Raw genomic sequence first — 24,440 nt, forward strand, 5'->3', positions numbered from 1 at the left:
CTGATGCCAAACGGCCGCAGTTCAGCCAACTATTGAGAGGCAGGGAATTCTGCTGCCTTCTTCTATTGGTCTTGGGTTTTTCCACTGTGCGGACCCGGCGGTGCTTTAAGGCTGCGGAGGGCTGGGGTTAGCGCCGGTCCCTCCGCCGCACCGGGAGGGAGGCAGGGGAGGTGAGCAGCGGGCTCCGAGCGCTCCGAGCTGCCGGAGAGCGAGCGAGGGCAGGAAGATGTGCCCGCCGAGGGGAGCCGTGTGAGGAGCAGCGAGAGCATCACCAGGAGGAGGAGGAGGAAGAAGAAGAGGAGGAGGAGGAGGAAGGAGAGGAGGAGGAGGCGTGCGAGGAGCCGGCTCGCCGCGGCTCGGGGCCGGCCGCCGCCGCTGCTGCCGGGGATGCTGGTGTGGCCGCGCCGGAGGATTTTGTCACCTGTGGCCCTGCCCCCGCCGCCCTGCGGGCGCCTCCCCGAGCCAAGGACACACCTGGGCCCCGCCGCGCACCCGCCCCCCGCCCCCGCCGCCGGCCGCCTCTTCCCCCGCCCGAGCGCCGGGCGAGTGTCGGCGGAGCCGCGGGGCTGCAGGCGGGGCTGAGCGCTCGCTGGGCGGACGAGCGGCCCCGCAGGCTCCGAGCAGCCACCAGCCGAGCCAGGCGAGGCGAGGCGGGCCGGACCCGGTGCGCGCTGCCTGCCAGCTCCGGCCCGGCCGTGGGCGCGGCGGGCGAGGGCGAGCCCGGAGCGGGCGAGCGGGCGAGCGGCGGGGGGCATGTGGATGTTGGCCGTCGCCTTGCTCCACAGCATCTCGCATGGTGAGCCCCGCCGCGGGCATCCCTTCCCTTGTCCCCATCCTTGATCCTGGCGGCCGGGAAGGGGAGCGGGTCGCGGTGGTGGCTTTTGTGCCGGGAGCGTCGCGCAGGCTGCGGGAGCCGCGGGGAGAGAAGGGCGAGGAGCGAGAGCGCCGTGATCGCTGAAAGTCGCTCACCTCGCAAAGTGACAGCCCGGAACCTCCGTGCCTGCCTCCTTCGGAACGAGACGGTGTTTGCAGAGGCAAAGCAGGCAGAGAGGCGCTTTTTCCTTCTTTCTTTCTCATCTGGAAAAGTACAGATATTTTTTTTTTTTTTTTGCCAAGTGCCGTAGAAATCCGTCAGAGCGCACGGGGATAATTTGAAGGGCTTTCATCCTAAGCGGTCGCATTGAGATATTGCTTCCTTCCCCATTTTTTTAAAATGTTTTATTCGCCCTCTGCTTTCACCTTACGTTTTTACATATATTTAGGAAGTAGTGTTTTACATTTATTTCACTTTCATCATTTCTCCGCGAAGGTATCTGCTCTGAAATTTTTTTTTCCCCTCACTCATTTATGTAAAAATATGCACGGATAAGCATTACATCATCTGAAAAGGTTGAAGACTTTTAGTCAATTATAAAGTTAGGAAGGGGAAATTAGATTGGGGATAAAATAAGTGTAAACCTGTTATTTTTTTTTTTTTTTTTTTTCCTTCTGCCAACTCTTTGACTGACAAACATTTATTGCAGTTTCTGTGCGATTTCAATAGTGGGTTGGGGTATTTTGGAACATTTAGATATATGCGATTGAAAACCATGGCATGTCTAAAAATATGCTTAAATTGCTGAAGTTTTATTAAAAATGCACGTTTAGCACTGCAGTTTTAAGGAGAGAAAACAAATTATTCTGGGGTGCCAGCTCTTCTATTGCACTGCCTCCTCCGATCCGAGAACGTAAAATTGCCTGTAATGCTTTTCACCCTGCCAGATAAATCAGATTAAACACACAATTCTCGAAATAGGCAAAGCAGGTAGAACAGGGAAAAGATTTCTTGTGTGGAATGAATGAGAGAGGAGCACAGGGCAAAGTGTGAGGTTTTCCTGAAGGATGGAAATAATTGAACCTCTGGCAGAGGGTGAGGGATGAATGCTGGATGAGGGTGCCTTCACATCTTCTTAAGTAGACACTGGATGAGAAAATGCATTGACAGGCATGGCTGGTCCAGTGTGAAGCGCTGGGGAGAGCAGAAATCAGGAGGTGAATCTTAAATGTGTGGGTTTAGAGCGACCTTAAAAACATTTTTGTCTTCTGCGTGCCTCAGAATACGAAAGGATTGAAATCCCTCAAAGTGAAAACTTAGAAATTTTTTGCATTTCTTTTGGCAGTAAGGAAATCGCAATAAGTTTTAACATTAAGAAATTATTTATTTATTTATTTGTTTATTTTTGATAGGCAGCAGCACTGTGCCTTTTGGTCTGTCCTCTCTAGCCAGATACCTTTGAGGGAGAGATTTGCTGTTAAAAGGACAGAAAAAATCAGCCTGGAAGTGCGGTCTGACCGGTGCTATTCATTGAAAACTAGAATTGCATAGAAATTAACTCTGTTTCTATCCAGAAACCTTAGTTAAAAAAAAAAAAAAGGCTTTTTTTTTTCCTACTGTACTGATGCTATAAACTCTATGTTCTAACCTAGTTAGTCCTCCTTGCAAAGGTTTTTTGAAGAACAGACTAATGTTTGCTTTATGAGGTCAAAGTACCATGAAAATCACTTCCATTTATTCCTTGATCTATGAAGTCAGCAGTAATTTCACTTTCAGTTTCCATGTGTTTTTGGATCCCAGTCAAACCTGAATTTGTCTCCCAAAGACTGAAGAGTGTCATGTGTACATGATAGATGCATCCGCATGGATTCTCTGCTGCCACACAGCAACATCTGTACATTTGTGACTCCAGGGGGACTAAAATTAAATGTTTTTGTGTACAGTAACATTCCAAGATGAAAGCATTGTGAAAACATGTAGTGGGTGGTTCAACAATTCTTTGCAACTTAAAAAGTCTGTTTTAGCATCATACTTGATGTTAAAATGCAGATTTTTAGGGTGTTTTTAAGGAAATCTTTGAAGAAAATAGCACCTACCTTCATGTTAAGACTGGATAAGATGGTTTTATTCATTGGTAGCACTTATTAGGGCCATTTTATCAGAGTCAAAGAGTCAGAGAATCATATTTTTAAAGGACTTCAGATTTTAATGCAGTGTCATATCAGATATGTATCTCTTTGAAGGAAATGACTGCATATATAAATAGATATGTCACGTACACATTTATTTTCATTATTCTATCTATAACTCCATCTGAACTCCATTGTGTGACAGGCAGGGCTCTTTCATGAGTGTATCTGGTGAGGGGGGAGAGGTTTCTGCTTGGCTTCTGCCATTGCCTTTTCTAACCCCTTATGGAAGCACACCATGTTTGCTTAAAACACCAGCACAGGTATAAGTGGTTTTCCATTGTGTTACATCTCATTCTGATTTTAACTTTAAAGTATGTAAGGTTGTTCATGTTGGTTTTGAGCTTTTTTTCTTTTTTTTTTTCTTTCTTTTTTTTTTTTATTTCTGAGGGGAAAAATAGGTTAAAAATAAACCCATGGGTTTAACTCTGCAGTTGTAGTCTTGGGCTTAATTTCTGTTGGAGATAATGGAAACCATCTGAATAACAATAACAAGGTTGGCCCCCATATTTCCCTACAGTCACTCAGCACAAATACATTTTGTCAAATTAGATATGAGCAGTGTCACTGGGAAGGCTTTATGTTTGTGAAATAGCTTCCTTCTGGGGACAATAAAATACTGACATGCTCTTCCATCCAATTAGTATTTCTGAAGCTTGAAACAAAAACCTCCCCAAATACCTGGTTAAAGTTTATATATTTTGTGAGGGTTTTAAACTCTCATTGCTGTGAGTTCCTTAAGCATACAGGTAACTATTAACCCTAAATGCATTGCAGCCCTGGAAAGTGCGTGGGATGATATAGACATCAGTGGGAGCTCTGCAGCTGAATTCACTACCTTGAAAGCCTGAGTCATGCAGTTCTAATCCTGAGCAAGGCTTTTGAGTTGCCTTTCAGGATTACTCTACCTGCACCACCTTCCCTGTTACTCTGCCTGAGTATTCCAGAAGTGAGCATTTCAGATGAGCAGCAGAAGTCAGCTGTAGCCTGGTCATAATTAGTAATGGGGCATTTCACTAATTACAGTGAGAGAAGGCAAGGGGGGGCTCTGAGGGGAGAATGGCCTCCTTCAAAATCCTGCCTCTTTTTAGTAGTGACTGTGATCAAGCTAGTTCAGGTGCTGCTTTCTGAAATGAGGATCTTTCAGTATCACTCAGTCTCTGCTGTGGACATGCTGAACCCATTTCCAGGCTTCTCTCTGGCTGCATTTCTTACATGCCCGTTGCCCATAGATGCTCTGCTGAAATCAATCGAGCATCGGGAGGCACCAATACAGCACAGATGACACTAAAAATACATTTCCATTAAAATGATTTCCTGTTTGAATCCTCTCCCTGCTGTATGTCTATCAATATGGGTTTTAGCAGCGTTTTGGAAGGTGGAGAAGGATTACACTGAGCTGAGAGCAGGGGTTAGGCTGGAGGATGAGGAGCCAGAACGACGATGGTGCTGAGACTCCCCAAAGAAAATGGTGATTCTCAGAGCTGGGGATGCAAGATCCGAGCAAAAGAGCAAGCTGCTCTCTTTGTAGAAACATACTGAGGTACCTGCATAGCTTGTGTGGAATTGTGTAACCACATCCTCACCTTGGGAAGTTGCATGGATGTGCAGGAAACATTCAGCTTGGTGCTTGCGTGCGGACGGCACAGCACAGCTCAGGGTGTCTTTAATCCGGTGTTACCCGAGCTATGAATAGCTATTAATTATCACCAAATGCCAAGGGGAGCAAAACTGTTGTTGCTGGGCAGTCAGAGGACGTGGGGATATATCTCTATCTGTTTCGAAAGGTGTGTTTCTCCTGTGCTCGGGGTGTGCTGCTCGCCCAGGTGCTGGGGAGATTTCCTCCCGTGGTGTGGGCAGTGGCTGTGCTGGAGCCGGAGCCACAGGACACTAGTGGGCAGCAAACCACAGAATCTGTGTCTTGCTAAGCTGTGAGACAGCTCAGAGAGGCATTTTGCCCGTGTTTTTCTATCAAGGGTCACTAAAAGCTGGTGGATGCTGTGTCTTCTTCCCGTAGTGCTGGGCAGCAGATGTGTGGCAGTGAAGGTGTTTTTGGGAGTGGTTCAAAGAGAAGCTGTTTGCTGCAAGTTGCAAAAACAAACCTTGAAACCGTCTTAAACAGGGCTTTACTGCAGCTCACAGCTCTTCACTGGGATTTCATACAACCACACAATTGTTTGGGCTGGAAAAGACTTTTGAGCCCAACTCTTCCCCCAGCACTGCCAAGTCCAGCACTAACCCCTGTCCCCAGCTGCCACATCTGCAGGTTTTTCAAATACCTGCAGGGAGGGTGACTGTTCCAGGGCTGGAAAACCCTTCCCATGAAGAAATTTTTCATAATATCCAATCTAAACCTACCTGGTGAAACTTGAGGCCATTTCCTCTCATCCTATCCCTTTTTCCATGGTGAAAAGACCCTGATCCCCATCAGGCTTCACCCCTCTCTCATGGAGTTTTAGAGGGTGAGAAGGTCCCCCCTGAGCCTCCTTTTCTCCAGCCTGAGCCCCTTTCCCAGCTCCCTCAGCCCCTCCTGGGGCTCCAGCCCCTTCCCAGCTCCCTTCCCTGCCCTGGACACGCTCCAGACCCCCAAGGTCTCTCTTGAAGTGAGAAGCCTTGAAATGAAAGCAGGATTTGAGATGTGTTTCAGTGGAATTTCCTCAGTGCTGCTGCATCTGGAAAAGTTTAGAAGTTGATTTTAATTTTTTGTTTGTTCTTGAGTAAACTTTTGTTGGATAACATAATTGCTAATTTGAATTATTTGGGAAAATCTCATGGGTTTTGGTGATTAGCTCATCCAGAAAGTTCCTCCAGCTCGTGAGTTCTCCAAGTCTCTGAGCTGGGCTCAGGTTGGGCCTCACTTTTTGTTTCTTTGCTTGATTAAGAGACTAAACAAATATGCTGCCTTCTCAGGTGAGGGGGTTGTTTGGGATGGGGAAATAATCTCCTCTACCTATTTAATAAACAATTGGAGTGACAATAAAAAGCAGAAAGCAACAAAATGAACCATCTTTCTGGGGGTGGGGTGGGAGGTCAGGGCAGTGGATCAAGGAGCAAAATATATGGACTTGTTTGTTTTCTCCACAAAGTTTACTCTAATTAAAATCTTAAGATGTGTGTAGGATCAAGGCCTGCTTGAACATACCACTCGTTTAGCCTTTGATTTTATTTGGCTCATGTCATTTATCAGTCTCTTGGTCTTGGAGTCTTTCAGATTTGCAGTAGGAAGGACTAATTCCATCTTCTACTTTAATAATTGAAGATGGGAGTAATTCTATTCATCTTTTATTCTAAGGTACATATTTTTTTACATTTTAAGTGTTATTTATTTTGAGTCATTGAAACGCTAAATATACTACAAAATCCATATAAACAACATAAGTCTGCAACATACATCAGAATACTTAATTGTTTCAAGGTGAATGTGTAGGTGTCTGGGGTTAAATTACTCGTTTCACAATGTATTTTGAGTTGTTTCATAATCTTATTTATTCTTTGCTTTCTTTTCATTTAAACTGTTATGAAATCAATGAAATTAGGATCTGAAATTATAATTCTTCAAAAGAAGCTTTATCTTCTCAGTCTTCACCTCCCTGCCCCTTAGAAACATTTCATCAAACAATTGGTGTTTTCAAAAAGAAAATAACACAAAATGGGAGGTATTTAATAATAAAAGCCTTTCACAGCTCAATGTTTTAGAGCATTGAAGAGAGCATCTTCAAGATCAAGCCACTGATTCCTCAGGCACTTGTTGGCACTGGGAGCTTTTCTTGTCATTGCTTGTCTTTAGATACTGCCATTCACAAAAAAAAATATCTTATTACCTCATAAGTACTATTTCTTTTCCTCATCAGAGCATTGGGTTACTCATCAGAGAAAGAAAAAGTAAGGTATGTCAATAAATACCTTTCACAGTGGAGTGAGTGACAAATGCTATGATCTGTTTTGAGGAAGGAAAGAAAGGCAAGTGGATGGACAGACAGACTGACAGAGATTAGCAAGACTTCCCAGCATCCCTATTTAAGCTATTTTTGCTCAGAAGGCAGGGAGTGAGACTTAAGAGTGAGCCAGCAATCCTATTTATAGAAAGCCGTTTTTAAATGCAAAGGCTCTGAGGAGGAGTCACCTCCATCCTAAACACCAGGCTCCCTGGAGCTCCCTCAGCCTGGCCAGCCCAGCTGCATCACTGATGTGCTCCTGCTGAAGCTTCCAGAAGGACTGAGCCCTTGGAAATGCAGGAGTTTGGGCTGTGGGGCAGCCCAAGAGCATGGCTGAAAATAGCTCTGTGCTCCACATCCACGTGGCAAAGGCACACACAGGGATCACCTGAGGAATTTTTTGCCTGGTGCCTCTCCGTGTATTCTCTTGGAGATCCTGCTCGTGAGGCTCTCGGTGTGATTTGTCAGGGATACATCTCCTTCTGAGATTTTAAAATAAACATGTATTTCTGCACATTTACATATGTAAATCTGCATAGCTTATAATTGCTTAAAAACGACTGCGTATGGAAAATTTGGCACTTGCTTTGCTGGCCAAGTGAGCTTGATGCTATTTCCTTCCAATTAATTACACTGTAATCCCATGCAGAAGATTTGTGGCTTAAGATTGATGTTTTGCACTAGGCTAAAAATTATTCTCAGTAACTTTCTTCCATCTAAATTTTTTGGAGTAACTTTGGGGAGCCCTCCAGCGTTTTTAGAAAATCAGAAGCATATTCTTGAAATGACCGCGACTATTTCAACGCAGCTAGGATCTAATTATACTGCACTGTAGCTGCAAATAGTTGCCTATCTACATAATCTACTCACAGAGAGATTCTATAGATAAGATTGTAGGGTTGCTGTGTCTATATAAATATCTGTTGGCGTGAAATCCTCTCATGTGGTTTTGCAAATTGAGTGGCTGGTGCTGAGCCTGCACGCTCGGGGTGTTCGTCTCTCAGCACTACAGAGTGGCAGCCCCCAGTGGATCCAGTTTTTTGGGTGCCATGGAATTGAGGAATTTATGGAAGAGCTTGTTCCCTGCTCTGCTCTTTAGGAGGGTCTTGTTCAGTAAAGTTTTCTAGAGGTTTAGTAGTTAGTGCGGAGTTCAAATAACAAATGTCAGTCTTTGAAGCGTGGTTTTTGTTTAAGCCAGCTCCTGTTTTAGCTGTAAGAGTTGTTAGGATGCTGGAATGTGCAGGCTTGGAGGAATCCACGTGTTGTTGTTACACTGCACTCCACAAATCTCATGGTAGGATTTGAGTGCACCCAAATCTACCTGGTTGCAATTTTTTCCCAGGCCATGGAAAGGTGATGCATAAAGTGCAAGCTCTGGCTTCTGTTGAATTCTCTTGTGCAGTTGTTTTTCTATCAGCAATCATTGTGTTTTGGGGTTTGTTTGTTTTTGTGGTATTACCTTCTGAAACCTTTGGAGTTTTCTGTGTGAGTTTTATTAGGAATTTTGGCCCTGACTCAGGAAAATACTGTGAGTGCATAAAGTCAGTCCCTTGATAATTATGAGGTGAGCATGTGACAAGCTGTTAGAATGCTCCTGGCTTGAGCTAAGGACAGAGCAAGTCCTTGACAAAGTCCTTTTTGTTATGAAAAGCAGATTCAGATGTCCCTGGAATGGGATCTTGCTGGAAAAAATGTAATTCCAGCAGAATAGGCTTTAGGTGGACCTCAGCATAAACAGCAAAGTGGTTCACCACCCACACCACACATTGCCACCTGAATTTTTTCCTCTCATTGAGTGGCTTTTCTGTGTGGCAGTTTAAAAGCCAGTTCACATATAATTTCTAGACAAGTCAACCATAATTTGTGTTGCAACTGCAGTTGTGAAGTACAAAGTAAAGTGTTTGCTGTGTCATGATATGAAGGAAGTAATTTGGGAAGCTGTCAGTGAAACAGAAGTTCTCCAGTTCTATTTGCAGACATCCAATATAGAGAGTTTTTTTGCATAGTTAAGTGATTTTCAAATGTCTACAGTAATATTTGCATTATACTTCTTTATGATTTTAGCTCTATTTATTTAGGGAGCTTTCCTCTGTGTCTTTCTTTCTAGTTTTGTTGTATAACCTCAAGGTTTCTCTTCCACAATGACAACCCATTCCACAGCTCTGTTGTGTAGGGGCTCCAGAAACTAGGTTTTTACTATTTCAAGCACATAGAGTGAGGTTCATCTCACTATGGAACTTGAGTGATAGGTGATGATTACCATGGTTTCTGCTGTGTCAGCTGTAGCTGGGGCTTTTTGTTCTCAACTTTTTGTAAATATATGTCTATAAAATGCAGAATGAATGCTTAGGGGAGAGGGAGGGATGGGGGCACAAACATAACTTTTAGTGGGGAGGGTAAAGTAAGTGAAAAGGAAGTGCACAGGTATCCATCCAGACAGTGATGTGAGGTGTGGTGAGGAGAGGGGGGGGCATTCCCAGGGCATGAATCCCTGTGGGACAGCAGGAGGGCAATGTCTGAAGGCCAAACTTGAGCTGGACAAGTTCTGGTGAAGGACCCTGAGGTCTTGGCTTCAGTTTGCAGTGGGGAAGGCAAAGCTGAGCCTGTTCCCCTGTGAGCTGTGGGTGGAGAACCCGACAGAATGTGGCTTTGGGACTACCCAGTGCTCTGTTTTGGCTACTGGTCTGTGCCAGAGAAAGCTCCTCATGGATCCTGCTGTGTGCCTAGGGACAGGGAACAGAGACAGTCCCAGCTGCCCTTGTCCTTCACTGCCTGAACACAGATTTTTATTTTATTCTTACCCCTGTTATTTAATCTCTGCTCTAGGCTTAGTTTGAGCCCTACTACCTGTCTTCTCTCCACATTTTTCCTAGTTATTTATATTTATTTTGCCTCTTCCCCTGAGGCAAATGGATTTGGGTGAGTGGAGGAGATCAAGGATGGACAGCAATCTTAGGAATATTAGAGTGGCTCTAGGGTAGGAAGGGCAAGTTCCTCATCAGAGAAAAGGAGGAAGGAGCTGAGCTCCTTTATGGGGCAGGAGGGAGATAATTAATCCTCAGGAAAAGAGGCTGAGCTGTCAGGCTTTCAGAGGAGCCCTGGCAGGGGCAATTTGCTGTTCAGCTGTTGGGATCTGTCAGGTTTGGTGCAATGGGGTCTGCTCAGAGCATGTGGCTGATCCCCCAGCCTCACTCCTGGGGCCTCTCAGGGTGGGAATCCTGGGATTCTGCTGGTTGGAGAGGAGCAGGTCCCCAGTTCCCCACTCTTTGAGTGAGCAGCTCTTTGTAACAAGTTGGAGAGCTGCTTGCTTAGCAAACCCTGAGGAAGACCAAACAGTCATGGCGGGAACACAGCCTGGAGTAGGGAATTTTAACTTTTTGTCAGGGGAAGAAAGAAATCTATCTATCCCACTCTAGAGTAAAAATCTTGTACAAAAGTCTTCTGTTCTTCACCAGTTTTTTTGCCCTTATCCATTGTGCTCATGCTCGAGGAGCAGTGTGGCTTCAGAGGGATGTGCTCAGACTGTGCTTGTCCCAGTGGAGATGGAGCTGGAGGCCTTTTGGAATATCCAACCCTAGGCACACGTGAAGGCAGTGCAGAGCAAAAGAAATGCCTGTCTGAAGACACTCCAGCTGCAGCAGTTCAGTGCATATTTATTAAGTCCAAAAGTCAGTCCCTAGTGGGTAAAAGCAATTACAGCATTTCTACCACATCTCGAAATGCGTTTCCATAGAAGAGAAGAATGCTGGGCCTTAGTAATTTCAAAAGGACTTAATGAGGTTTTAAAAAAAATGTTTTTCTAAATAATAGTAGTGTGACTGCTACTTAATTTCAAGAGGTTTTGAGAACTTTTGGTGTCAGAAAATGGAGTTTCTGCTTTGTCTGTGTTCAAGGATAACAACCTTGTTTGCTCACCATGCACTGCAGTTTCTCTCCATCCCCACACTGTTTCTGCTGCTTTCAGTCCCTGGTGTGGACACTCATTGGAATAATTGGGGTAGGGGTTAAGGTTGGCTGAGCATCTCAGCTCTGCCATTTCCTAAGGCATGTGCAGCTGGCCTGGTGCTCAGAAAACGTTACACAAAATAAGCAGCATGTATGAAACAGCTTCCAAGTGGAAAACGAAGGCATCATGGCATGGCCCAGTGCTGGTGCCCCTACGGGCTGGGAAGTGGAAATGTGGGAGCTGAGCTGTGATTGCAGCAGGGGATGCTCTCACTTGGCCAGGACCTTCCAGAGGGCAGGAAGAGAAGAGAGATTTAGGGGTGATTTTGGGGAGATGGTTGCTGTGCTCCAGCCTGTCTCTGATCATGCTGCAGTCTCTGTGCCCCTCCCCTCCCCTTTTGCTATATCGCAGCTTTTGGGAAGAGATATAAAATCTCCTGAGTTTGCTTTTAAGCTGTTGCTCTGAAAGAAACAAACAGGAATTTAAAGCTAGATGTAAACAAGTAACATATTTTAGACCCTATAACTTTTAAATCTGAATGGAACTACTTTCACTTTTTAATTAAGTGGCCTCCATGTGTGCTGGTATAGGATCTCTCTTTGAATCAGGAGTGTGTGCAGGATGGTGGTTTTACCTTCATGTCAGTGAGATTCATTTATGGATTTATTGCCTTATAATTGGGCAACCTGAACAACTTGGTCAAGTGGAAGGTGCCCATGGCAGGGGGATTGGAGCTGGATGATCTTTAAGTTCCCTTCCAACCCAAATCATTCCACGTGTTTTTTTATTAGTTCATCTATCAGTCACTTATTGGAAGTGTAACAATGCTTTAAAGGGACATACAGCTCTGTTGCTGGGAGGTTTTCTGGCATCATCACCTGCAAAGGAGAGCTGCTTCCTCCTTTCTTGACAGTTTCCAGACTCTGAATATTGATTGCACATAGGAGGGTGCCCAGTATGGGCAAACCCCTGAGGTAAATTTGCTGTGTGCTGTATCTGCTTCCCTTATTTTATTAATGTACACTCATTCTGAGGAGCTGAAAGGATTATTGGTAATAGCTCTGTAAGAGGGATACAATCAATTTAAATTAGCTCACGCTTGAGCCTGTGTGATCTGGTGCCTTTAAAATGTAGGTAAGCAGCTCATCATTTTGCTCCCTTACATAACATTGGAGGAAACTTTTCCCAAGCCCAGTCTTGTGACACATAAGCACATGGGTTAATTGTGGGCTAGTGATTGGATTCAGTGATCTCTGAAGTTTCTTCTAATCTCAGTGATTTTATGATCTTCTCTATGAATGTTGCAATTAATTACATTTGGATGTTTTTAATGTCCAGAAGAATTATCCATTTGAAAACCTAAACATTTACCCAGAGTAATTCAGCTGCGTTATTTTATGTAAAAAAAAAAAAAAAATCAAACAAGGGATACTTCAGAGAGTTCTTTTTCCTGTCCAAGTCCTGCTTCTTCCCTTCCTCCTTTCCCTAAATTCTTCCAGGCTTCCTCCTGTCTATATATTACATCCTAACAAGTGTCATTCAATTGTGTGGGTAAACACCAGGGGTGATTTTCCTGGTCTCTCCAGATTTCTGCCTTACAAAAGTGGTGTGATTTTGCCAGGAAAGCCAGACAGTATTACACAGCAAAGCTCCCTTAATATCTCTTGCTTTTCCATTCTCACCCGCCCCGAGCCAAAGCAACCCAGCTGATTTAGACTAATTATTTCAAATGCAGTTTGTAAAAGGATGCTAATACTTTGCTGTATCCCTGAAGGTCATCTAAGCGATCCATAGTTAAACATTCATGTGGGAGACTCTGGGGGAAACAGTGAGGGATGATTATAATGGAAACACAGTGGGCTGAAGTGTGTGCTCATGCTCGAGTCTTCACAAGGCAAGCCAGGGTAGTGCTCCTGTGCTTTTACAGCTCTTAAATCTGAATAAACTGAAGCCTGCAGACCCTGCTTCAACATCTTTCACGCTGGAGAACTGAGTGTGATCCAGGACTGCTTCAAACTGCTTCTTCAGCACCACAATCCTCAATCTCTGTTGTGTTTGATTAGGGGGGAAAAAAAAATTTATCTGTGCACGATCTCGCGTCATTAAAATGTGCTGGGTGCCCAAGGTGTTTCTTCGTCTGTTCCTCTGGCAGCTTTTCCCCTCAAGTGATTATGCTAATTAGTGTTTGATCAGATGATTAAATTATAATTCGATTAATCCTACGTGCTAAATGCTCTGAATGCATTTCCACCGCCTGAATGCCTTGTGCTTAAGCATTCCTGTTTGCAGCTTGATAGGAGGCTCCTGCCTTTCCCCGTGCCTAATGGATTTTCTGTATTAAACCCACTACGCTTCCTTTTCATGTTGGGGATGCAGGGGAAAGGGCTTTTTGTTTTCCTCCTCTGCTGCACGGGACTAGAAATAGGTAGGTTCCTCCCAGAGGATCTGAATGTTGCGAGGGATTACAAAAAATGATAGAGGGGAAAAAGGTTCCAAGCTTTTTATTTTCTGTTCGTGTATACTCCCCCCTTGTCCCGTTCATAACTCATAATTTACCAAGGCAAAAAACTATGGTATGGCTAAATCCTCAATCTGTTTGCATTCTGAGTGGTATTTCCTCCCCAAAAAATTCCCTCCTTTTCAAAGCCAAGATATATTTTGGTACAGAGACTCTCATCTTTGCAGAACAAATTTTCTGTCTGAGTGAGAGTGGGGTAGAGAGAGAGGGAGAGAAGGTTGTTTCTACTGTTGTTTCTACTCCTACTGCCTGCTTTGCCCTCCTCTTCCCCCCAGGTTTATTTTTGCATGCCATCTCAAGGAGGCAATCTCCAGCGAAGGGGTAGAATGAAGAACACACTAAAATTATAACCTTGGTGCTGCTGAGAGATTAATGCTCAGCTGTAGCATTGCTTTCTTTGTCTTTGGGGTCCTGCATTTTTAGGTCATCTAATTTCACATAATTCAGTTTTTCATACTGGAGAAAAACAAAAAAAAACCCCCAATAATAATATTAAAAAAAATTAAACAAGAGGTGCTTTGCTTTCAATAACAAATATTTACAGGTATTACATAGCTGAATATGTTAACTGGCTTCTCTGTTTATATGGAGGTAGGCACCAGTGTCTTCCTCTGTCAGAGTCTGATAGTAATGAGTGGCTGGAGTTTAGAGGGAGGATGTTAAATTTAAATCCCTTGGTTTGTTTCCATCCTACAGTGCAGAAAACACTATATGGAACAGCCTCCCTTCCTCCCCTCTCTCCCTCTCCTGAATTTATCTCAGGGGAAGTGTGAAACAGATTGAGCACAGGGTTGCCAAGACCCGCCTAGGGGGATTTTGCTATTTTGTACCCCAGGTGTGGGAAGGTAGAGCAAGGGAATAGGGTTGTAAAGGATGTTTTCTCTTCCCTCTCCTTCCCTTTGTTTACCTGAAAAGCTGTCAGAGATTCTTAGAGCTCCTTTAACATCTTATTTTACTCCTTTCAGACTGTCTAGGAAAAGAAATTTACCTGTGAGGTGACTGGCATGCTACAATCTCTTGCCAGCTATAAACCAATGTGGGGTAAATGAGTCCTCTGTTATTAAAGCCATAGAGGCCAAAAGCACCTTCATTCTACCAAAGTGCAGTTGTGTGGCAGTGATGGAGTACTGAGATCTCACGATTTAAGAAAATCAAAGCCCTGCCAATGAACTCAGCCTCATCCTTTGCCAGAGACCCCACCCTGGGTCTCTTCCCTCACCCTTGGCTCCCCAGTTTGCACTCTTGCCTCAGTTCTACTCCCTCCAAACAGATTGTGGGCAGATGTTTGCTCTGCCAACATCTGGGCAGATTTAAGAAATTAAAACCTCTGGCTGTCTCCTGCTATGTGTTTGGGAGGGGGAATTGCCCCTGATCCCACACGGGATGGATGCAAACCCCCTGCTTTATATTGCAGCTGGACCACTCCACGAACCCCTCTGCTGTCAGGGTTTGTGGGGTGCAATCCTCCATCTGGAAGGCAGTGATGAGTAGCTGCAGGCAGTAATACCTTCAACCTATCCAGATAAATAGATCTGCAAGTAGGCTTGTGTCACCATCCTCGTTTTAGAACTGAAAGAATTAGGCTAAGCTGAATTAAGGCTCTAATTCTAAATGAAAGTGCTAGCTTAGGATGCTGCTTAGCTCATTCTTTTTAAAAGTTTAATTTCAGATTCATTTCCTGAGTATCCCCATGTGGACAGGTCCTCAGACTCTGCCTGGCCTTGGGTAAGCTACTTAAGCTTGTGACCTGAGGACGTTACTGCAAAATACACTAAAGCATGTGTGGGAAGTGCATTAAGAATTCCATGGGAGACAATTGTGTGTCTGCTTTTTTTTGTTGTTGTTGTTGTTGTTTTGTTTATTTAGCATTCTCTGTATGGTCTTTCAGGAAGAAATCATCTTTGCAAAGGTGATCTTGGAGTAGGGGAAAGCTATCCAAGTGGGTAAAATGACTGTTCTGAATGAGGCACTCCAAGTTATTCTATTGAAGTCTCTAACTCACCTCCCTGTCTGTGTAGTGGGAGCACATCCCCTGCCCACCTGACAAGTGCTCTTTTGGGTGGCTATAAATATCCTTAGAGCTTTGAGCCTCTGGAAGTAGAGGAATTCACGGTGAGCAGCATGAAAACCCTTTGGAAAATGCCATCTCCGTGTCACTGCATTGTCCTTGCTCTCTCCATGGAAAGAACACATTCCAATAGTCCAGCAGCAGAGGTCAGTGCTGATTTGCATTGGAGAGGCAAATCGAAGCTCAGAAGGAAGGGGCAACCTATCCACATGTCGTGTGTCCAAAAAAACCCCACCACACTCTTCATTGCCACTGGTGACACGTGCCTCAGTTGTGTTTTCCTGTGGGATCTTCGTGTAAAAGTTGGTAGCTGTTGAAGGATTTCCACATCCAGGTGCACAGCATGAACTGTTGCTGTTTTAAGCATAAAACTCTTCCTAAATGCTGCTGAATCCCAGCTCAATATACCTGTAACTAGTCTGGCTTCCCACCTTCAGGCAGCTACAAACAGATAGAGATGGGTTTTGAAGAGAGTCTTTCTTTGGGGGAGAGAGGAGGGACACATGGCTGACATGCAGCTCTGACCTCAGTTAAAGTCTCTTGAGGCTTGCACAGAAACCTGATGGTCTTCCTCTTCCTTTTTAAGTGTAGCATTGAATATTTTCATGTTCTTTTTCCCCTGAGCACAGCAGGTTTGTCAGAGTGCTGGTGTTCTGCCTGGCACACCTATTGCCCTTTCTGGGGCCAGTCACGCTTCCCTGGCTGGTTTTAATGGGTGGAAACCTTTCCCTGCTTCTCTCCCTGACCTTCACACTTCCCCAGTGTATTTGGGGTTGGCTGGTTGGTTTGATTACAGTCTGAGTGTACTGTTCTAAAGGCAGGATGTGATCAGGGCTGCAGACAGTTTCATCTGATAGTGGGGAAAAGAGAACAGGTTCACAAGCTGGGGCAGCCCCTTCCCTTTTTAATTTGATTATTTGATTCTGGGGATACCCTCACCCCAAGGTTTCCCCACTCTCCAATCTACCTGTATCTAGTTTGTACCATTAATTAATAATTTTTCTTTTTTTCCCCCCAGAAATCAGCATTTACATGTTGGACAGTGAGAAATATTGTCAGCTGTCTCCTAATCCTTGTGTTTTACAGGTGTCTCAGTCCTCTGCTGTTTGCAATGTCTATTTTCTGTATATCTCAAGAGAAAAGGAGGTACAGGAGGTTATTAGAATGAGGAAATGATCCTCTGGCACTAACCTGGATATTTTTCTCTTAAAAAAAAAAAAAAAAAAAAGCCTGCAGCTTCCTCTTGGAATTGGGTCTGTGAGCAGCTGACTACGTTTGCCATGAATGACAATTAGTAATGCCTAGAAACAACAACTAAACAGAGCAGAAATAAGATTGTCTGGGGAGAGGGGGGAAAAAAAAGCCAACAAAAATCACTGGATAACCCATATGCTTTATTTTCAAAGTGGAATTAGTGAATTCAAACTATTAACTACTGTATGCACTTCAACTCTGGGCCACCCATATGTGGAAGGTTTTCTTGGCCGGAGGGCAGGAAAATTGAAATTTTTGTGTCGTTTGTCTTTTCTTCTTGCATTAACAGCTAGTGCAGCACTAGCTCTCACCTCAGGAGGAAAAGCTGCTTCTCCCTGCTGTCCTCCCTTCTCCTGCCCAGGGCTGTTTCTGGTGCCATCTCACAGCACTTGCCAATCCCAAAAAATTGGTTTGAAAATGAGGAGAGTAATTTACCTGTGTTTTAAATTATTTTACCCCTACTGCTCCCTTTTCTGCCCTCCCTTAGTCACACCAGAAATGTAAATATTCATCCTCAGAGATGACTGAAATTGCATGAGAAATTTTTCTTTAGCTCTGCCAGAAAGAAGTTTGGATTCATACACCTGGAGTGGATCTTATTCCCTCTTGGAAACACTGACTTAATGATAATAAATGTGCTTCTACAAAGTCAATATTCCTTTCAAGTTCTGCCTGTGCTTTCATCAGCTTGGGGTGTATATGTGGGAGAATGTTTAGAAAGAGTATTCACAAAAATGCTTTCTGGCAAAGGAAGAGATCACAGATCAGATCAATGAGATTTCCACAGAAAAGAGAATTGAAGTGATTGAATTATATCAGCCAGCAATCTTGTATTTGAGACCAGTTATGTTTTACTGATGTCTTCAGCAAATAAACTTTTTGAGAAAATATGATAGACAAATAATTTTATAAAACCTCAAAAACCAAAGCTTGGTATGCAATTTCAAAACGAGCACGTGTACTTCTATAAAACGATTAACATGCATGGCTTTGGATCCTGACAGGCTCTAACAAATGTGAAGGTCCTGGCAAAATGGTGTTTAATTAGTTGTGCTCTGGCATAAATGTGCAAATACGGGAGACCTTTCAGGACTGAGGTTCTCAAGGGACAAGACACATCAACAGTGAGAAATAAGCAAAAGAATAGAAAAGGTGTATCTTGAATTATTTTTCCTTGTCAGAGTACCCAGATCATTTTCATCCTCTCATTTATGAGACCCTGTCCAGTTTATTATACGTGATTTAAAGTGGCTACATTAGCCCTCAAACCCTGCACAATTTGGCCTGAACCACACGAGGAATTGCCCCCTAAAAGATTCTTATTCCTGTTTTCTCTGTCCTTGCCTTTCAGGAATAACAGAGCTGTTCTATTTGTGTTGGGTCTCAGCAGTTGGTGGTGACCTAGTCTGCAATTTTTTGTGTATAAATGATATTTTGGGATTATTCCAGGATAATAGTGCTAGAATCACAACTGATGAACTCTAAGTACAGAAATTGAGACTCCTTTCTGGATGGTGGCTGTGGCAAATATTAACACCTGATGGACATGCAATTGTGCTTCTGGAAAAAGGCCTCTCTTTATAATTTTTTTCCCACCACTAAGCAGTAACTGCAGTTGGAAATGTTATCAAGTCCTCTTTATATTTGAATTTTCACTGCTGACTTGTCATAGCTCAAAATTCCTTCTGTCTGAAATGGACAATTCACAGTTTGTTCCACATCACAGACAGAGTTGTGGTGCTCCAGAACCCAGGGAATAAAATTGAAACAGCATTCCAGCCTCTGGAGACCTTCCTAAGCAATAAACATTAATAAAGACACTTAATTTTATGCACTTACAGAAATTCCTAAATATTCTAGTACACGTAACAAAGATTTACTTGTTCTTGATTGTAACTGATTGCTTTTGGATCTTGCTGACAATTACATTTGCCTTTACACAGCTTCCCAATTCATCAATAAATTTATTGGAACATGAAACACTACATAATACAGGATTAAATAGCAGCTCACATTTGCCAGCCTACTCTTCTCTTTATTCAGAAAAGAAAGAAAAAGTCATCACTGAGCTATCACATTGGTCAATAAATAAAAATGTTGTTATATGACCCTTTCCTAGAACTATCAAAAAAAACCTCAAGCATATAGACATCTTCAATTTTATGTTCATAGTCTGGGGTTTAATGTATGTAATGGAAGAAAAATCCCATCACTTTCTCGACTCCTGCTATACTTTTAGACATGCTGATTGACAAGTCATAAGTAGTGCTCCCAGCAACATTTTAGTTCTGTGGATTTACAGCTCATTATCACTTATGCTCTCTGCTAAAGATTTAAAACTGCCACATTCTTAGAACCTGAAATAGGAATAAAAAAAAAAGACTAAAATAATTACCTCTGAAATGTGTATTACTGGTGTTATCAAATCCTTATTTTAGCAAGAGGATGTATTGGTGTTTTAAAACTCAGCAGCAATTGATATAAAGTTTCAGTGGAAATATTTCTGTCAGGGTTTTGAAACTGTGGTTGATCTTAATGGCTCCAGAACGAGGCAGAAAAGCAGAGTTATGTGGTTTAGCATTAGCATAGAAGACCTGAGCTCAAATCCCTGCTTTGTTACCTGTTTTCAGGTGCAGTGGCAGAAAAATCCTTGGTTTTCATGGGTTCCTCAGAAAATGAGAATACCCCATGCTCAGGAACACGATAGGTGCACTCCATGCTGCTGGTTCCTACATGGAAGTCCAAAAGGAAAACCAAATTAATTTGCAGTTGAGTGAATCATTGCTAAAGAAAATAGCCTGCAGAAATGCTTATTTTAAGCAGTGTTTGCACTGTTCAGCAGGCACTTCAGAAACCTTGGGGGTGATTGGAGAACGAGTCGTGGGATGCAAATAAATCAATCCCCCCTGTGTATTTTAGTGTGGAAAACACAGAAAACCTGAGCTGGAGTGCACACACAGCCAGCTGCAATGCAGTCCGTGGCTGAGAAGCAGAAATGTGTTATTCAGGTGAGAAATAAGCTCCCAGGTATCAATTTTATTTTTTCTTCCCTGGATCAAGGGAGCTCTTTCAAGGTAATCTGATTTCAGCGTTCGCTGTGAATTCTGCTGGCTGCCTCTGGAAAGCTGTGCTCTCTGTGCCAGGCAGTAATTGCGTTAATCATCCATTTTTAAATAACTGCATTTGAAGTTAAGTTGAGAATTGCTTTTCAGATCTTTAATTTGCTTTGGAAAAGTGAAATAATTCCCACAAGGGTTGTGCTAATCAATATTCCAGAGGCAAGTAACCTTTGCTAATACTTGAATATGGGATACTCTATATTCTTCTGCTTAAAGAATTCTGGGGGAAAAAAATACGCCAATTCCAGCTGTAATTTGGCAGGTTAATAACTTTTCTGACTGCCAGGCATAGGGGTTTTTAGTCAACAGGAGATTCATCAAGTACAAAATTGCATTATATTATCTTCCTTTCATTGTTGTTGTTTTTATTTTAAACCTTCTTGCTAATATAAATGATGACAAATTGCAGGACTGTAAATGTGAAAGTCCCTAAATGGCATTTTTGTCAAAGCCTTTCTGCTGAAATGCTTACTTGGAAAGATTTTTAAACCTCAGGAGCTGGGGGAGGGGTTTTAATTATTATTATTATGCATCATGACACAATGCATTATGCATCATGGTTGTTTTTCTGCTTTTTAAACACTTGTTATGGATGATGAAACTAATACAAATGGACATCCAGGGAGAGCTTCTGCAAAACCTTTCTGTGATGTCATATTCTGTTTCCAAGGAATTGCAGTACTTGGAAACGAGAAGATGGGCAAACTTAGAGGCACTTAGAAGCACACTAATAATTAGCTGACAGGTAGTCATCAAGGGAAAGTCACCTTTTTTTCAAAGGTGTCCTCCTGTGGAACAGGGTAAAAACCTCATATTTTAAAAACTAAAAATGGTAGAATGTGGGTGTTGCTGTCTTAAACATGGGAGTGTTTGACCCTGCCTCCTTTGAAGCCACCTGCAAATTACTGCTGATGCTCAGAACTTGCTTTCTTTACCTTGTTTTTCCCACCCAGACATGCACATAACTGAGAAATAAATTGGTAGTGAGGCTGATTGAAAAGCTGATGGGATACAATACATTCAGTGCCAGAGCTGCTTTTTCATCTTGCCTCTCTCCACCAAGTAAATATTTCCTGTTCCCTTGAAATCAGTTTGATATTTAGGTTCTTCACAGGTACAAGAGGAACAAAGGGAAGAATTGTGCATTTATTTCTCTAATAAAACCTATTTTTTAAATAGTCATAGAGCTTGCATAGGCTGCATCCTGTAAAAATTAAGGGAGAGAGAAAATCTGAATAGATTTTTAAGGAGTCACAGCAGGCAATGGATTTGAGAGAGGGAGGAAAAATAAAAATACTGTGCTTCCCCGGGAGGCAAGTAGAATCCAATATTTCATATTTCAGGGTTAGGGAAATGAAATTTCAATGTCATTGTGGATATTAAAGATGATACTGGTGGTCACCCACAGACAATTGGCATTTACATTTGTTTCCTGAGATGCTGATCAGGAAAGTCTGAAATCTGTGTGTCCCCCCATCCATATATCCAGAATAATTGCCTGGTAGTTGCACCCTGCTTTTTTAAAGAGGGAAAACAAAAACAGAACCCTACAACAATCTCTTCTACCTCTATACATGCTCTGCACCTCCACACTGGCTCCAGTTTCTGCCTCCAAGTTAAAACCCGTCGTTGTGGTTTGGGGGTTTTGCCAGGAGGTTGTAAAATGAATTGATTTGTTCTTTTTTTTCCTGCATTTACTATCTCCCCCTTGTGTTTTTCCAGCTTTGTGGTTACAGAATGTTAATTGTGTATCTTCCCCTACCCTATAGGACCCAAATTCAATGAAATTGTAACAATACCTTTGGTGTTGTGCCTTGGTCTTGCTGCTCTGGTGTAGATTTGGGAAAACCCTAGCAGTTGCCTCCTTGCCTGGTCAATCTTCTGTAAAGATGCAGGAAAATTTATTTATGTGTTCCCTTGTCTACTGCCAGGGCAGGGAGCAGAAGCCTCTGCTCAGAATCCCAGGATGGTTTGGGTTGGGAATGACCTTAAAAATCATCCAGTGCCACCCCTGCCATGGGCAGGGACACCTCCCACTGTCCCAATGTCCAACCTGGCCTTGGGCACTGCCAGGGATCCAGGGGCAGCCACAGCTGCTCTGGGCACCCTGTGCCAGGGCCCTGCTATACTCACAGGGAACAATTTTTTCCTATTATCCCAACTAACCTTGCCTTCCTTCACCTCCAGGCCATTCCCTCTTATCCTGTCACTCCATGACCTTGTGGAAAGTCCCTCTCCAGCTCTCAGTGTAAATACCTGACATCTCCAGGATGCATTCTCTTGCACCCTCCCTTCTATCAGGAATGGTGTTTGTCACCTCTCAGCAATTTCTACCCAGGGTTGCTCCATTCTGACACACTTTGCTAAGCCTGAGCTTACTGAATGTATCCCACACAAAACTAAAATCCTTATTCTCAGGTGCTGCCAGCTGAATCAAAGGGAATTTTGGTATTATGAAGAAATTCTTGCTGGATCATTCCCTCTTCACTGTGCCCCTGCTGTTTAGACAAAGCTTTCAGGCATCTCTTGAGAAGAAAGCACAACGAGGTTGTGTTGTTGTGCTGCTGACTCCAATCTGAGCATGTTCAGCACATCTGCCTTGTGAGTTTGGTCTCCCTCCTACCGAACCAACAAGATTCTTTCAGTCACCTTCTGCAGGAATTGGAGAAAGCTGGTGGTGTTAAATGGTTTTGTAAAGATCTCTGCTGGTTTTGTTTGTCCTTATAAATATTTTATGGCATCATGGCTCTGTAAAAATGCAGTGGTTTTGTGTAGTAAACCTAAATAAGCATAAGCCTGCACAAGGTATTTTTTTTTTTTCTCTGTGCATCAAAAGAGAAAAGAAAGTTAAAATGCATAATGAGGCACAGCATGTTTCTAGTGCTGGGTAACCTGTATTGTTGTTAGAAGATTTAGTAGAAATGTTTACTAGAAAATACAGTATTCAGGCTGAATTTTAACAAGGGATGTTAAGCTATTATTTGTATTTGATATTCAGGCTGGTGACAGAGAGAGCTGCAGGTAGTGGTCAAATATTGAATGCCAAACCTTGACTCACATTCCTTTTTTTAACCCTTAAAACTTTCTCATTGTGGCCAATTAGCCTTTTCCATTGCAAAAATGGAGTAAGACTTCTTGTGGTTATTCTGTATATTTCTTAGATTTATTTTGCTCTTTGTGTGTACTTTTTTTTTTTTTTTTTACCAGGTAGTAAAAAAATAAATTCTAATGAATTCTTGATTCCATTATGATGAATGTCTTTATTACAGAATATGCCTCTACTGAGCAGGGAATGGGAATGTGTGACTAGAAGTGAAGAGGGAAGAAAGACTCAATCTGATTCTTTATAATTAACCAAATATATTCAGAACTTGCCTTCAAAGAAAAAAAAATAGGAAATAATTTGGAAAATTTATGCCCCTTTTTATTTAGTTAGAAACTTTGACTTGTGTAAAATAAAGCCTCAAATTGCTATTAATTCCTGACTGAGAACTCTCTCCCTCCATTTTAAAAATACTTCCTAAAAGTTCCAGTCAGACAAAAATGGCATTCTGAGTGGAAGTGCTAAATAGGTTTGTACATAATTAAGAAACGAGCAGCAGGCTGTGACTTTGAATGTTTGCAGCACAGAATGAGGATTTTCCCTTTGCTGAGATTCTATTAAATTTGACAATGAGAGAATTCATGGTTGACTTGCTCTTGGTGGTCTGTCAAGGCTGAAGCCAGTGGAATATATTGAGGTTTATAAACTCTTTACAGAAGCTGGGTATCCCTTTGTACTGTCTGGTACAGTGATTCACCCCCTTTTCTCACTAATCATCTGTGCAGTTAATGGCTTTGGGTGTTTAATAGCATTAATTCAGTAGCAATGTCTTGTGAGCACAGTGGCCACTGAAAAAGCCCAGCTCCGTGGTTTGTTTGAATCAAAAGGTGGGTGCAGGCCGTGTGCCTTGGCCAAACACACCTGGTCATGTCCAGTCTGCCAAGTTAAACAAAACATTTTTAACAGGGGGACATAAAAGTGGGGGGAAAAAACTGGTTTTCAGAGTGTAAAATAGCTGGATGCCCTAATTAAGCAGACAAATGCTGTGACAAAGTGGAGGAGAAGCTGATATTTTCTAAGATATTTCCTAATTTCTATGTCTATGGAATGGTTTTTTCCACAGAAAAAAGAAGAGGCTAATCCTCATTTTTTATTTACTTATGTGAGAGACTTGAGGTTCTCTGCTCTGGATCCAAGGGTGGGGCAATCTGTCTCTTATTTATTACTTAGGAATTTTTGTTCCTTGTCAGATGTTGTAAACAACTACAATAGACCTGACAGTTATTATACTTAAAGTTTTAATTTGGGGACATGTACATTTCCAACAAAACTTGATGTTATTCTTTAGAACACAGAGTTATCATGAGCTCTATTTTTTATCAAAAGAGTTTTTTTCTTCCTTGCTTTCCTTGCACTTCCTTTCTTTTGATCTCTTTCCTCTTCCCCAGAGAAAAAAGGCATTGAAGATGAAGTTAGAGGACACTCATGTGGAATTTGAGGATACTGAGTGAGATAAAAAGCAGAGAAGATGAAAATTTTGTTTGTGTATCAGTG

At 42.7% G+C, this 24,440-nt stretch overlaps 1 protein-coding gene across 1 annotated transcript in view; it reads left to right on the forward strand.

Annotated features, from left to right (window-relative positions):
* The first annotated feature begins 718 nt into the window (after window positions 1–718).
* The window catches only part of DSCAM (DS cell adhesion molecule), a 436,159-nt gene continuing 412,437 nt past the window's right edge, over window positions 719–24,440 (forward strand). Inside the window, exon 1 of the mRNA XM_088160469.1 lies at window positions 719–796. Coding sequence (XP_088016595.1) covers window positions 754–796 — 43 coding nt within the window. The 5' untranslated portion in view covers window positions 719–753. The remainder of the gene's footprint in view (window positions 797–24,440) is intronic.

This window comes from Sturnus vulgaris, chromosome 2, assembly GCF_052056855.1.
Source record: "Sturnus vulgaris isolate bStuVul1 chromosome 2, bStuVul1.hap1, whole genome shotgun sequence".
Lineage (NCBI taxonomy): Eukaryota > Metazoa > Chordata > Aves > Passeriformes > Sturnidae > Sturnus > Sturnus vulgaris.